Source organism: Neofelis nebulosa, chromosome 2 (assembly GCF_028018385.1).
Source record: "Neofelis nebulosa isolate mNeoNeb1 chromosome 2, mNeoNeb1.pri, whole genome shotgun sequence".
NCBI classification, from domain to species: Eukaryota; Metazoa; Chordata; class Mammalia; order Carnivora; family Felidae; genus Neofelis; species Neofelis nebulosa.
In genome coordinates this window covers 149,700,893-149,717,180 of record NC_080783.1, presented here as the reverse complement: position 1 = coordinate 149,717,180, position 16,288 = coordinate 149,700,893, and the positions used below count along the sequence as shown (strand labels likewise).

At 36.3% G+C, this 16,288-nt stretch overlaps 1 protein-coding gene across 5 annotated transcripts in view; it reads right to left on the bottom strand.

The window, feature by feature from the left end:
* COL24A1 (collagen type XXIV alpha 1 chain) overlaps nucleotides 1–16,288 on the bottom strand; it is a 403,184-nt gene that overhangs the window by 211,943 nt on the left and 174,953 nt on the right. For all 5 annotated transcript variants that reach the window (XM_058716744.1, XM_058716741.1, XM_058716742.1 and 2 more), the window contains 2 exons: nucleotides 14,452–14,505; nucleotides 10,684–10,728 (listed from right to left, as the gene is read on the bottom strand). In XM_058716744.1, coding sequence (XP_058572727.1) covers nucleotides 10,684–10,728; nucleotides 14,452–14,505 — 99 coding nt within the window. The remainder of the gene's footprint in view (nucleotides 1–10,683; nucleotides 10,729–14,451; nucleotides 14,506–16,288) is intronic.

The following is a 16,288-nucleotide window of genomic DNA, read 5'->3' as shown; positions in this document are numbered from 1 at the left end:
CACCACCTAACTTGCTTACACTAAGCCCTGCTCCACTGGGCTTCAGCAGATCTGCCCCTTTCACACCTGCCCAAGTACCCCCACAGCAGTTCCCCTCCCCTAAAGACCAGTGCAAACCTTGCTGACACCGAGTCTCCTAAGCAGTGCACTTAGTGGATCCACCCAGGCCAGCCCCAGTCCCAGCAGCCATAGCAGGTCTCATTTTGCAAGCAGACTGGCGTGTACTATGCTAAAACTGTGTGCCTCACACGAGCACAGTCCCAGCAGAGGCAGCATGTCCCCGAAGTAGTGCCGTAAGCCTGGCAGTGTGCAAAGAGCTCCCTCAGGGGCCAGCACCATTTCAAAGTGACTACTGCCCCAGAAGGTGTGGTAGATAACTATACACTAGACCAGATGGATTTAACAGATGTATTCAGAACATTCTATCCTAAAACAACAGAATACACATTCATTTCAAGATCACACAGAGGACATTTTCCAGAATAGATCACATATTCTCCAGAATAGATCACATAAAACAAGTCAACAAATTCAAAAAGACTTAAGTCATACTATGCATCTTTTCTGACCCCGACACTAGGAAGTAACCATAAGAAAAAATCTGGAAAGAGCATGAAGGTTAAACAAGATGCTCAAATGAATGAGCCAACCAAAACACCAAAGACAAAATAAAAATTTACATGGAGAGAAATGAAAATGAAAACACAGTGGTTCAAAATCTTTGGAATACCACAAAAAGCAGTTCTAAGAAGGAAGTTTATAGCAATTAAGCCTACTTCAAGGAGCAAGAAACACCTCAAATAAACAACCCACCCTTACACCTAAAGGAACTAGACAAAGGAGAACAAACAAAATGCAAAACCATAGAAGGAATGAAATAATAAAGTTTAGAGGAAAAATAAAAGATATAAAATCTAAAAAAAAACCCAAAACACAAAAAACAATAGAACATATCAATGAAACCGGGAATAGGTTCTTTTAAAAGATGAAAGAAATTGATAAACCTCTAGCCAGATTCAAAAAAAAAAAAGAGAAAAGGAGAAAAAGAAAGAAAGAGGAGTCAAACAAAATTAGAAATGAAACAGGAGAAATAGCAATAAACACCAGAGAAATACAGAAAATTGTAAAAGAATATTATAAAAAATTACATGTCAACAAATTGGACAACCTAGAAGAAATGGGTAAATTCATAGAAACGTATAACCTACCAAAACTGAAGCAGGAAGAAATAGTAAATTTAAAGAGAAAAATTAATTACGAGCAGTGAAATTGAACTGGTAATCAAAACAACTCCCAACAAACAAAAGTCCAGGACCAGATGGCTTCACAGGCAAATTCTATCAAACATTAAAAGAAGAGTTCATACCTATTCTCAAACTTTTCCAAAAAATATAAGAGGAAGAAAAACTTCAAATTCATTCTATGAGGCCAGCATTACCCTGATATCAAAAAGACATTAGAAAAAAAGAGAATACAGGTCAATATCTCTGATAAACATAGATGCAAAGGTCTTCAAAAAAATATTAGCAAACCAAACCCAACAACACATTTAAAAAATCATTTACCACAATCAGGTGGGATTTATTCCTAGGCTGCAAGTGTGGTTCAATAATTACATATCAATCAATGTGATACATCACATCAACAAAACAAAAAAGAAGCATATTATCATTTTAATAGCTGCAGAAAAAGCAGTTGACAAAGTACATCCATTCATGATATAAAGCCTCAAAAGAGTAGATTTAGAGGGAACATACCTCAACATAATAAAAGCCTTATATGAAAAACACAGAGTGAACATCATAGTGAAGAAAAACAGAGTGTTTTTCCTCAAATCAGGAACAAGATGTCTAATCTCATCATTTTTATTCAACATAGAATTGGAAGTCCTGGCTACAGCAAACAAACAACAAAAAGAAATAAAATGCATCCAAATTGGTAAGGAATGAGTAAAACTTTCACTATTTGTAGATGACATTATACTACATATATAGAAAACCTGAAAGGCTTCACAGAAAAACTGCTAGAACTAATAAATGAATTCAATGAGGCTGCAGGATACAAAATCAATGTACAGAAATCCATTGCATTTCTACACACTAATAAGGAATCAGCAGAAGGAAAAATTAAGAAAACAATTCAATTTACAATTAGTCCCAAAATAATAAAATAACTAGGAATAAACTTAACCAAAGAGGTGAAAGATCTGTACTCTAAAAAGTATAAAACAGTGATGAAAGAAACTAAAGACAACACAAATGGAAAGACATTCCATGTTCATGGATTGGAAGAATAAACATTGTTAAAATGTCTATACTACCAACAGCAATCTACAGATTTAATGCAGACACTCTCAAAATACCAACAGCATTTTCACACAACAAAAACAAACAACTGAAAATTTGTATGGATCCACAAAAGACCCCAAAGAACCCAAGCAATCTTGAGAAAGAAAAACAAAACTGGAGGTATCACACTTTTGGATTTCAAGTTATATTACAAAGCAGTAGTAATCAAAATAGTATGATACTAGCACAAAACAGAGACACAGATCAATAGAACAGAATAGAAAACCCAGAAATGAGCCCACAATTATATGGTCAATTAATCTTTGACAAAGGAGGCAAGAATATGCAATATGAAAAAGACAGTCTCTTCGACAAATGGTGTTTGGAAAACAGGACAGCTACTTGCAAAAGAATAAAACTGGACCACTTTCTTATACCATATACAAAAATAAACTCAAAATGGATTAAAGACCTAAATGTGAGACCTGAAGTCATAAAAGTCCTAGAGGAGAATATAGGCAATAATTTCTGATATTGGCTGTAGCAACTTTTTTCTAGATATGTCTCTGAGGCAAGGGCAACAAAAGCAAAAATAAACTATTGGGACTACATCAAAATAAAAACCTCTACACAGCAAAGAAACAACCAACAAATCTAAATGACAAGCTACTGAATGAGAGAAGATTTGCAAATGACATATCTGATAAAGGGTCCAAAAACATAAAAAGAACTTATACAACTCAACACCAAAAAAACAAATAATCCAATTAAAAAATGGGCAGAAGACATGAACAGACATTTCTCCAAAGAATACATACTGATGGTCAAGAGACATGAAAAGATGCTCAGCATCACTCATCATGAGGGAAATGCAAATGAAAACTACAATGAGACATCACCTCACACATGGGAGAATGGCTAAAATCAAAAACACAAGAAACAAGTGTTGGAGAGAATGTAGAGAAAAAGAACCCTTGTGTACTGTTGGTGAGATTGCAACTGGTAGAGCCACTGTGTAAAATAGTGTGGAAGTTCCTCAAAAAAAAAAAAAAATTAAAAATAGAACTACCCTATGACCCAGTAATCACACTACTATTTATCCAAAAACTACAAAAACAAACACTAATTTGAATGGATATATGCATCATATGTTTATTGCAGCATTCTCTACGATAACGAAATTATGGAAGCCACCCATATGTCCACCAATAGATGAATGGATAAAGAAGAGGTGATATATATATATATATACATAATGGAATTTATAAAGCCATAAAAAGAATGACATCTTGTCATTTGCAACAACATGGATGGAGTTAGAGAGTGTAATGCCAAGTGAAATAAGCCAGTCAGAGAAAGACAAATACTATATGATTTCACTCATATGTGGAACTGAAGAAACAAATGACTAAAGGGGGAAAAAAAAAGAGACAAACCAAGAAACAGACTCTTAACTATAGAGAAAATCAGATGGTTACCGAAGGGGAGGTCAGTGGGGGAATGGGTGAAATGAGCAGAAGGGATTAGGAGTACACTTATCTTGATAAGTATTCAGTAATATATGGAAATGCTGAATCACTATATTGTACACCTGAAACTAATATACCACTGTATGTTAACTACACTGGAATTAAAATAAAAAATAAATAAAAGACAGAATAAGATGGGGCACCCTGGGTGGCTCAGTCGGTTAAGGGCCCAACTATTGATTTTGGCTCAGGTCGTGATCTCAGTGTCATGAGATTGAGCCCCACATTGGGCTCTGCATTGGGCATGGAGCTGCTTAAGATCCTCTCTCTCCCTCTCCCTTTGCCCCTCCCCTGTTTGCGCGCTCTCTTAGAAAAATAAAAAAAATTAATAAATAAATAAATAAAATAAAATAAAATAAAATAAAATAAAATAAAATAAAATAAAAAAGGGGCCCCTGGGTAGCTCAGTCAGTTAAGCTCCCAACTTCAGTTTAGGTCTGATCTCGCTGTTTGTGGGTTAGAGCCCCACATTGGGCTCTATGGTAACAGCTCAGAGCCTGGAGCCCGCTTCAGATTCTGTGTGTCCCTCTCTCTCTCTGACCTTCTCCCACTCACACTCTGTCTCTCTCTCTTTCTCAAAAATAAACATTAAAAAAATTGTAAATAAAATAAAAAATAAAAGAGAGAATAAGATAACAGGCCAATTGATAAAAATAAATAAAAGTTAAAGACAGGATAACTGATGGTTGCTTGGTGCAGATAAAAATGCTTGGAACAGGAAGTAGAAAAGACAGATATGAAAGCCAGACTTACTGCTTACTAACTAATATGAATTGGAACACATATAACTTCAATAAATTTCAATTTCCTCTCTTACAGAGTGTCAATAAGATTTATCTTACTAGGGTTGCTTTGAGATTAAATGAGATAATAGTTCTTCAATAAATACAATTCTTGGGGCTCCTGCGTGGCTCAGTCAGTTGAGCCCTACTTTGGCTGAGGTCACGATCTCACAGCTCCTGAGTTCGAACCCCGCGTCGGGCTCTGTGCTGACAGCTCAGAGCCTGGAGGCTGCTTTGGATTCTGTGTCTCCCTCTCTCTCTGCCCCTAACCCACTCACATTCTGTCTCTGTCTCTCTCAAAAAATAAGTAAACATTAAAAAAAATTTTTAAAGGGGTGCCTGGGTGGCTCAGTCAGTTAAGCGTCCGACTTCAGCTCAGGTCATGATCTCGAGGTCCGTGAGTTCAAGCCCTGAGTCAGGCTCTGGGCTGATGGCTCAGAGCCTGGAGCCTGCTCCGATTCTGTGTCTCCCTCTCTGTCTGCCCCTCCCCCGTTCATGCTCTGTCTCTCTCTGTCTCAAAAATAAATAAACTTTAAAAAAAAATTAAAACAGGAGTACTGATGCATAGGGGCACTTGTACCCCAATGTTTATAGCAGCACTCTCAACAATCGCCAAATTATGGAAAGAGCCTAAATGTCCATCAACTGATGAATGGATAAAGAAATTGTGGTTTATATACACAATGGAATACTACGTGGCAATGAGAAAGAATGAAATATGGCCTTTTGTAGCAACGTGGATGGAACTGGAGAGTGTGATGTTAAGTGAAATAAGCCATACAGAGAAAGACAGATACCATATGGTTTCACTCTTATGTGGATCCTGAGAAACTTAACAGAAACCCATGGGGGAGGGGAAGGAAAAAAAAAAAAGAGGTTAGAGTGGGAGAGAGCCAAAGCATAAGAGACTGTTAAAAACTGAGAACAAACTGAGGGTTGATGGGGGGTGGGAGGGAGGGGAGGGTGGGTGATGGATATTGAGGAGGGCACCTTTTGGGATGAGCACTGGGTGTTGTATGGAAACCAATTTGACAATAAATTTCATATATTGAAAAAAAATAAAAATAAAAATAAATAAATAAAATAAAATCATTACAAATAGAAAAAAATTAAAAAAATTTTTAAATAAATACAATTCTTTCCTTTCATTTTTGCTTCTGACTCCACCTCTATTGTTCTTGAAGGAATTGGTTAGAATCCAATTTAGAATCAGCCATCAGAAGCTCTATGATTCTAACAGTTTTGTAATGAGAAGTGGAATACCTGATTTTGAGGATTATCCATGGCCTCTTCCTCTTCCTTTCTCCTCATCAGTCATTTACTATACACTAGCATACCAGAGGGCAGGCAGAAAACCAGAGACCAGAGAGGACACAGTAGATTGCTTATGAAATCTTGCTAAGTTGATAAATTAAGGAATAAATGATGTCAAGTCAAGTAGTTTAGTTATATTTTAAGAGATAAATCAATATGAGTAGACTATAGGACGATCCTAATAATTCCTTCAAGTGGACAGAAAAGTAGCAACTGAAACTTTATGTAGTCACTTCATGGAAAAAAAAAATCCAAATTTTATATTCAAAATAACAGAGGCACCTGGTGGCTCAGTTGGTAGAGCGTCTGACTTCGGCTCAGATCATGATCTCGCAGTTTGAGAGTTTCAGCCCCACGTCGTGCCCTGTGCTGACAGTTCAGAGCCTGATGCCTGCTTCGGATTCTGTGTCTCCCTCTCTCTGCCCCTTCCCCGCTCATGCTCTGTCTCTCTCTGTCTCTCAAAGATGAATAAATGTTAAAAAAAATTTTTTTATATTCAAAATAATGAACCAGAAGAGAATCCTGGGGGTTAGTGCTAACCATTTTCCACTGACATGTCAATTTCCTCCTACAGGAAAAAGCCTACATGGTTTTGAGTAGCTCAGCGATAAAGGAAATAGAAGTTATTATCCCCTTCATGAAGAAGGCTGTGGAGCTGGTGCCTCTAAAATACTTAGCCCTGTTCTGTATGCTCCAGTGACAGAAAGACATAATGAAACTGGAGGAGAGCCAGAGAAAAGAAGCCAAATTGGCAGGTAAGAGGAAGACTAGAAGCATTTAAGTTCTTAGAAAAAAAGAGTCCTAGATTCTTAGAATTGGAACTATTCTTAGACATCAAATATACCAATTCCTTATGCTTCCAGAATATTCCTGATGAATCATAAATAGTTTAGTTATCAGAGGCCTATGATATGCTGGGGACTGACTAGAATCCTTCCCTTTTTTTTGCAGCCTATGTCCAAATGATCACATCAAATATATCTCAAGTGCATTCACTTCTCTGATATCCACTGCCATCATGCCGGCCTAAGTCATCTTTCTTTCTCATTTCGGCTGCTACAATAGCATTGTAACTGGTTATCCTCTTCTCTGCTCCTCATAACCATGTTCCAACTTCCCAATCCATTGCAACCAGAGTGATTGTAAAACGCAAATTAAATCATGTCATTGGCTTACTTAGAATACTTCAATGATTTTCCATCTACTTCAGGATCAAGTCCAAAGTAATAAACATGGTCCTGAATGATTTGGCTCCTGCCTCCTTTACTAACAGCCCTTAACTTTGCTTTTTCCTTGGCTCACCAAGGTCTGTCCACATTGGCTTCCTTTCAGTTCCTATAAAGCTAAATGCTTTCCCACATAGGACCATCCCATATAACAATAACCACCACCACTACCATTACAGCTAACATTTATCAAATTTTTAGTATGTGATTGGCTCTGTGAGAAGTGCTTTAAGTGCATTATCATATTTAATCCTCACAAGAAACTCCATGAGGTGGTTTTTTCATCCTTTTACTGTTGAGAAAACAATATTCAGAGAAATCAAGGTATTTCTCTAAAGCAAGGTAAGTCCAAAGGTGAAAAGTATGCTATATTGCATATTCCAGTAAGGTTCTTTCTCTCTACCCTTCCCTAGCTAGATCATACCATGCTTTATGGTCACAAGTCATGTGTCATTTCCTCAAAACAGTCTTCTGTCATTTTCTGGTCTAAATTTGGCACCTGTGTCATAGTCTCTTAAACTTTTCCTCTATAGAATGTATCACAGTTTGTCATTATGTATTTCTTTATATAGTTGTTATTTATTTAATATCGTCAAACCTCCAACAGACTTTAAGTTTCATGAAGGCAAGGATCATAGGTCCAATAAATGTGAATGAATATAAATATAAAAAGCTGCTGAATACATGATTGAAGAAAGTCATCCAAACATTCTAAGAATGGTGTTGAATCACTCCTTGGGAGAGTCTAAGTGTTAGAAATTCTATTAAAATATTTTTGTCTACAAAAAAAGCTGTTCCCTTATAATGTCTATTCACTGATCCTAATTCTGGTCTCTTGACCCATACTGAAAAACTGGATTCTTTTCTCTTTTATACCGCTTTAAATATTTTCAGTCTAGAAAGTTAAAGGCAGAGAAGACTGGCAATTAAGGTGGGATAATTTCAGATTTATTCATAAAAAATAGAATGCTAGAGTGAAGAGGACGAAAGGGTATCTTTTGGAATTCCAGATATATTTAGGGCACATTCACAGCAATTCATTATTTGCCTACACTATATGAATGTAAGAAGAACACAGACCTGAGATATTGATGGGGCTGCTGCTGTTGGCATGCTATCATAAACTGTGTTCTGATGTGTATAGATCAAGAAAGAAACAAAACTGGAGGATGTCCAATTAAAGACAATTAAAAGACTTACAGAAAGATTGGGAAAAGTAAAAACTAGCTATTCAATTACCACTAACCTCAGATGTCTCAAAATTACAAGACTGATGTCAGGAAGTGTGACCATATCTTCCCATAACTCTTGTGAGTTCTGTTTTAACAGAACTCTGGATTAGATGAACTATATTTCTAATATTTTGAAATTAAGAAGATAAAATAAAAGCTGGGGATTACCAAGAGGCAAAAATAAAATATTCTTTAGGCATTACATATTTTTAACTCAATAGAGCCACTAAAGTTCTTTTTTAAGTCTTCATCTCTTATCTTGAATGAGAAAGATGGAGCCTCAAATATGAAAAGGCCCTTTTGTTTGACAATATATTTGACACTTAAAACCTTTAGACAACTTGTAGACCAAGTGGCTGTTAAACCAACACGAAACATCCCTAGCTATGGTAAATGACTTGATGATGGGGGGATCCTTCCACAAAGTATATGCATATCAAATCATCAAGTACACTTTAAATATCTTATAACTTTGTCAACTCTACCTCAATACACTTTGGATTTTGAGATGTAGATTTTGAGTTTGGAGCTCTAGGTTTTAATCTCAGCTCAGCAATTTATTAGCTATGTAACTCTGAACAGGTTTCTTACTGTGCTTCAGTTTCCTCATTTCAAAAACCAGAATAACAAAATGTGTCTTGTCAAATTGTTTGAGAACTGAATGAAATACCACAGTATTAAAAATCACCTAATGTTATGCCTGGGATATAGAAAATGATCAATAAATGTTAATTTCTCTCCAATAACAGAAATCCACTCTCTGCCAAAGCACTCCATTTCCTCTTTGGGTAACACTAGCAACGGGTTCTTATGCTATGTGGAACTAGTCCAACATTACCAGGTAAATTACACTTAGAAGTTTAATATAAGATATTATATTAAGAAAAGATGCTCTTCATTGGTATTTTAACTTTGGCTATTAATTCTAGTTTGTATATATTTCTTAAGCGATTTATCACTCTGAAGTGGCAGAATTTAATTTCTTTGAGTGACCTTAGAAAAATATGAGTTACAATTATATTTGAGAAGCCTTGAATGATCTAATTGATATAAATAAATACTCCATTGAAATTTTCCTTCTCAGTAAAAACAAAAACAAGAAATTCTCCTTCTAGTGATTCAGGATTAATTGGTATGGCAATGATCTTTTAAGATTAAACGGAGCTTTCTTATTTTTATTAAGAATAATGACTAAAAATAACAAGGAGGGTGCCTGGGTGGCTCAGTTGGTCGTCTGAGCCTTGGTTTCAGCTCAGGTCATGATCTCACCATTCACAACTTAGAGCTGCATGTAAGGTTCTGTACTGACAGCCAGGAGCCTGCCTGGGATTCTCTGTCTCCCCTCTCTGCCCCTCCCCTGCACGTTCTCTCTCATTCTCTCTCAATCTCTCTCTCTCTCTCTCTCTCTCTCTCTCTCTCTCTCTCTCTCTCCCCCCTTCCTCCTTCTCTCTCTCTCAAAATAAATACATTTAAAAAGAAGAATAACAATAGATAAGAATATGAGAAACATATTGCTGTTTTACTACAAGACCAGAAAATATAATTGTTTAGTTACTTAAGATTGCAAAATAACTTTTAAGAAAATTTTATTTTTATCTAAGTCGTAAGATAGGTTAGAGAGAATAGAATTTGCTCATTTAACCTATTAAATGGTACCACTTGCTTTTTGATAACCAGCACACTTTGTGAATAAACTCACTTGCTTGTATCAATTTACCATTTTATATATGTTACACAGGTTCACTTGTTAGAAAATGTTTTAGCTGGCTTTTCCTAGTGCAGATAATAAAATTACTGCTAACATAACTGATTCAAATATAACACAAAGCCTCCTACTCCTGCAAATTTAAATGTAAATTTAAACAAGTCAAACTTTTTTTGAGGAAAGAGATTATAATACGCTTTCCAGTATATTACCTCTTAATTTAATCTTTCAAATCTCAAGAAAAATATTTTTAAATTTAGTAACTTTATTAACTATTTTATGGTTTGAGAAGTTGTAGCTTTTTAATAATGAAAAATGTTAAGGTCAAATTTAGATTGAAATGATCAGAACTAAAATTAAAGATCAATTAGAAATAAGAATGCTTCTGAGATTATAAGTATATTGGACAGAAATAACAGTAACTGCATTTCCCCTCATTTCTCTTGTATAGTAGATTTTGTCTGTCATATCACAAGTGAGTTTAAATTTGTAGGAACTATGAATTTTATAATCTGAATTTTATAACCATAGGTGGTGGTTAATGTGACTCGTAAACATGCTTACAGATGACGAAAAAAAAAAATAAAAGAGCACAAAATAAGCTTACTGTTTCACCAATCTTTCCAACGTTTCCTTGATCTCCTACTTCTCCCTGTTGATAAATCATGTAAAGCTGTAAAAATAATTATTTTTCAAACAAGATCACTCATGACATTGCTTCCATTTTCATTTTTAATGTAATTAGTCAAAAGGTAAAAAAAAAAAAAAAGGTAAAACTTAGTTCATCAAAACTCTGTGATGGTATACCTGGGGAATGTCATCTTTCCACTCCTTCTGTTCAAATGGTATTTACCTATTTTCTTAAATTACATGCTTCGATTTATGACTTTTAATAACTTTTAAAACACGCAAATAAGTTTTAAATTTTTTTTTTAACGTTTATTTTATTTTTGAGACAGAGAGAGACAGAGCATGAACAGGGGAGGGTCAGAGAGAGGGAGACACAGAATCTGAAATAGGCTCCAGGCTCTGAGCTGTCAGCACAGAGCCCGACGTGGGGCTCTAACTCACAGACCGTGAGATCATGACCTGAGCTGAAGTTGGCCGCTTAACCGACTGAGCCACCCAGGCGCCCCCGCAAATAAGTTTTAAAATGAAATATTTGTTAAGGTGTACCCTGTAAGGCGCAGAGTGATAAGGGCTGTAGAAGATATTAAGAAGAATAAAAATAAAGCCTTTGCCCACAGGAAAGTGCTATTTGTTTCAGGGGAAAGGATCTCACAATGCGAGGCAGAATACAGGCAACAATTAAGTGGTAAGAGAGTTCATAGGGGCTTGCACACTGTGGGCTGGGAAAGCTGGCACTAGCTTCACTGGGGAAGGAGTGTACATTCATTCATAACCTTAATTAGAGTCTATAGTCTCTAACACTCTGAAAACTCTAAGCTTTTCACCAATCGTTTGGTCGCAAACTTGACCTAACCTGAATTTATTTTGTAGCAAAGCTCGATCTGATCTGAGTGCGGCTACTCATAGTCTTGTTTATTTTAATTAATGTGAACATCCTTATGTTTCACCACAGAAATATTAGTGTTTCTAACTATGGTGTGCTTCCCATACCCTGCTGGCAACGTTAAGTAAAATATAGTATACGCACCATGTTATCTTTTGATATTTCAAATAGCAATGATTTCAGATAATAGATCATAAAACTGTGTTTGAGTTGGGCCCTGAAGAACAGGTGATACTTCACCAGTGATAAGAAAGGTCCATTTTTGGTATGAAAGGCAGAAGATTAAATTCAGGGTGCCACATATAATCTGACAGGAATGTAATCTTATTTATAGAAATAGGAAATTAAACCATCAGTTTCTGTTTAAAAATTGGTAATTACAATTCAGTGTGGAATAGTAAAATGTTAAACTGCACTAAACAATATTGTAGCCACTAATGACATACAGAGAGCTACTAAGCATTGAAATTGGCTGGTGGGAACTGAAAAGTAATGTAAATATAAAATACACCCTAGATATTAAGCACTTTGTACCAAAAAATAATATATCTCGTTAATAATTTTAATATTGATCCCATGTTGAAATGATAATATTTTCATATCTTGGATTAACTAAAATATATTACTAAAATTAATCTCACTTGTCTCTTTTTACTTTTATATTGTGGCTCACATGTGTGATTCATCTTATATACTCTATTTGATAAGCACTAAAACCTAGTATTCACATGAGTAACCAATTTGAAATAATTTTTTAAAGACTATGCAAATTTTCATTTCATTTCTATATGCATACATTAAACAGTAAACACTGGAGCACTGTAGTAGTTTGTAAACCCTAGTTTTGACTGACAATTCACTAGATGGCTTTTATAAAACATTTGTGGCAGAATAATATATAGATTATTGATTTCCTTGTATTTCCCCCTCCTTATCCAATACCCCTCTCAAATTGTAAGGGAGATGGACAGTTTATGCCCTTTAGTCTTAGGGGAGGTTTGTGTTAACAGGTAGAAAGCAGAAGTCGGTTGCAGATTACCTGCATACCTGCTTTAGTTTTCAGAGAGCCGGAAGTTAGGAGGTGAGTTGTCTTTGAGGGCAACAAGAGAGAGAGGAATATTTCCCCAGGCCTAGGGAGAGAACAGAGATCCTAGGGTTCTGTAAAAGGTGGTATGACCCTTAACCAACTCCCAAGTGCTCCCTCCAGGAGTGTCAGCATCCCTCAAGGGAATGCCAGGTTCTGGTCAATAGCTATATTACAATAGCTGGTACATTAGAAAATATTTTAGCTCATATTTCTTTATTAAGTAACCTAAAAAAATATTGTTTGGCTTTTCCTTAGATTCTAGTATCACGAAAATAACTAGTTTCATATAAATGGTGAATTCTAACTTTAAGAAATTTAGCTATAGTGCTGTAAAGTTTTTTAATTTTTCCTTAAGTTTTAATTTTTTAATGTTTATTTTTGAGAGAGAGAGAGAGAGAGAGAGAGAGAGAGAACGAGTGGGGGAGGGGCAGAGCGAGGGAGACACAGAATCTGAAGCAGGTTCCAGGCTGTCAGCACAGAGCCCGATGCGAGGCTTTAACTCACGAACCGCAAGATAATGACCTGAGCTGAAGTTGGACGCTTAACCAACTGAGCCACCCAGGTGCCCCAAATTTTTCCTTAAGTTTTAAATTTGTATAAATTGGGGTGCCTGGGTTGCTCAGTCAGTTATGCGTCCAACTCTTGATATCAGCTCAGGTAGTGATCTCACGGTCGTGGGACTGAACCCAGTGTCGAGCTCCATGCTGAGCATGGAGCCTACTTGGGATTCTCTCTCTCCCCCTCCCCTGATCATACATGCTCTCTCTCTCTCGCTCTCTCTCTCTCTGTGTCTCAAAAATAAATAAATAAATAAACATGAAAACAATTGTATAAATCACCAGTTCTTATGAGCTAGTTTCTTTTAGTTCTTAGTATTATACATATAACCTGCTGCATGGCTTTATATTTGTTGGTGTTCAAGTCATTCAAAACTTGGAAACAAGGCAAAAAAGTAGGTGACCCATCCTTTCAGTGACAGTAAGTGGTGAAGGCCACCCCAGTGACTATCTAGGCAATGTACTTAGAATCACTGTAATTGCTTAAAGGACCCAGACTTTATGCAATGTAAATTATATATTATGTATATGTAAATTATATATTATATATATATGTAAATTATACATCTATATAATATATAGGTAAGGGTTCCTGGTGGCTCAGTTGGTTAAGGGTCTGACTCTTGATTTTGGCTCAGGTCATGACCTCATGGTTCATGGGTTTGAGCCCTTCAGTCAAGCTCTGTGCTGACAGTGTGGAGCCTGCTTGAGATTCTCTGCCTCCCTCTCTTCTGCCTCTTCCCTGCTTTCTCTCTCTCTCTCTGTCAAAAATAAGTAAACAGAATAAACACACACACACACACACACACACACACACACACACACACACACACATATATATGTTTAGTGAAGTTATATTAACTTGTAGATTTCTGTCCAGTGAAATGAACAGTTGGGGCCCCCAAATTGTGGTTTATTCTTCTGTATCTACCCACAAACTTTAACATCTCTTTTTTCAATTGCATATCTATTCAAATAAAGATACATATATAAACACAGTCACAGTCATAAATATTTATAGATAGATATATAGATATTGATATAAAGCTATATGGCTTCTCAAACGCTATTTGAGCCAGTTTTAACATGTTACTGGTTTCCTCATTAATAAGTTGAATAGAATCTTTGACAGGTGTTCATATTATATTTTTATTAAAGTCATCATTTAAAATTTTTGAAAACTATACTTTACAACTGGTAATAAGTCAGCCACTTTACCTTTAAGCCTTCTGGTCCTGGTTCACCTGCATACCCCTTTTGACCTGGTTTTCCCTAGAAGAGAACAGAAAAAAAAAGGAGTTAACATTTAATCATTTTCATTTTTAGAAGTTTCCAAACATTTATGTAATTCAGACCATTCTATGAGATGAAATACTTCAAAATTATTTGATAAGTGTATTTTATCATACGCATTAGACATGGGTATGGCTACAGTGTTTAACAGTTTACGATATGCCCAGCACAGTTCTAGGGGTGGGGGCTGGAAGAGTGCACGAAGCATACCTCTCCTACATAGAGCTTACATTCTAATAAGGATGATATAATATTAAAAAAAAATAAGTAAAACATATAGTATCTTAGGTAGTGGTAAAGTGAAGGACACAAAGTAAAGCAAGGGAGGGAGATATCAACTGCTGTGGGGGTTTTGTTCAAATTTTTAATAGGAGTTCTCTGAGAAGGTGGTAATTGAGTAAAGACTTAAAGGGACAAGTTATTTGGCTATCTGAAGAAAGTGTATTCCAAGCAGAGGAAAAGAGCATGTGCAAAGGCCCTGAGGCAAGAATGTGACTGGTGTGTTGAAGAAACCATGAAACCATGAAAAGTCAATGAAGCTGGAACAGAGTAAGAGGAAAAGATCAGTAGAAGATGAGGTCAAAGAAAGGAATGGGGAATGGGAAGCCAGGTCATGTAGGGCCTGGTAGGTTATAGTAAGGGCTTTGCCTTTTACTCTGAATGAAGCATGAAGCCTTAGAAAAGCTTTGAGGAAAGAAGTGTCATTATCTATGCTTTAACAAGATCACTTGGATGCAAGAGCAGAAGCAGGCAGTCCAAAGAGGGCTGAAATAACCTGAGCAAAAGATGACAGTGGCATAGGTAGTAAGAGAGAAGGTTGTGAGAAGTGGTAAAACTGTGTATACAGTTTGAAGGCAGGGATTACAGGATTTGCTCACAGACCGTGTGTAAAATGTGGGAGAAAGAGAAGAGTCAAGAATAAATTCAAGATGTTAATCTGAGTAAGGGACTAAATGAAATGGAGAAGACTGTAAGAAGAAAGGTTTGGAGGGTAAATTGGGAGCTCAGTATTGGACACTGCTATTTGATAGTCTTGTCAGATACCTAAGTGCAGAGATCGTCTGATAGTTTTACATGCCCAGAGGTTCAGAGGGTAGAAAAATTCTGATCTAAACATATGATTTTGGAACTCACCAGCATTTTGATGGTATTTAAAGCCATAAGACTTGACCAGCTTGTCTGGTCCAGTGTAAACAGAAAAGAGAATAAGTCCACAAATCAAACCACTCCAAAATTTTAGAATTTGAAGAAATGAGGAAAATATGCAAATTTCCTACCAGAGAGTTAGGAGGAAGACCATGCAAGTGAAGAAAGTGCTTCCAGGAGGAGAGTGTGATCTTGTCCAATTCTGAAGATTATTGAGTAACATGATGACTAAAAAATGACCATTGAATTCCACAATATAGAAGTCACTGATGACCTTAATGAGATGATTTGTTTTGGAGTAGTGGGGACCAGAATGGTTTCAGCAGACAGCGTGAGGAAAAAAAATGGAAAGAGCATGTATAAACAATAATTTTTTTAAAGTTTATTTATTTTGAAAGAGAGAGAAAGAGAGAGAGACTGAGAGTGCAGGGGAAAGGTAGAGAGAAAGGGAAAGACAGAAAATCTCAAGCAGGCTCCATGCTGTCAGTGCAGAGCCCAATGTGGGGCTCAAAACCATGAACCATGAGACAATGACCTGAGCCAAAACCAAGAGTTAGACGCTTAACCGATCGAGCCACCCCAGGGCCCCGACAATAAAATTGAGTATTTTTACTGA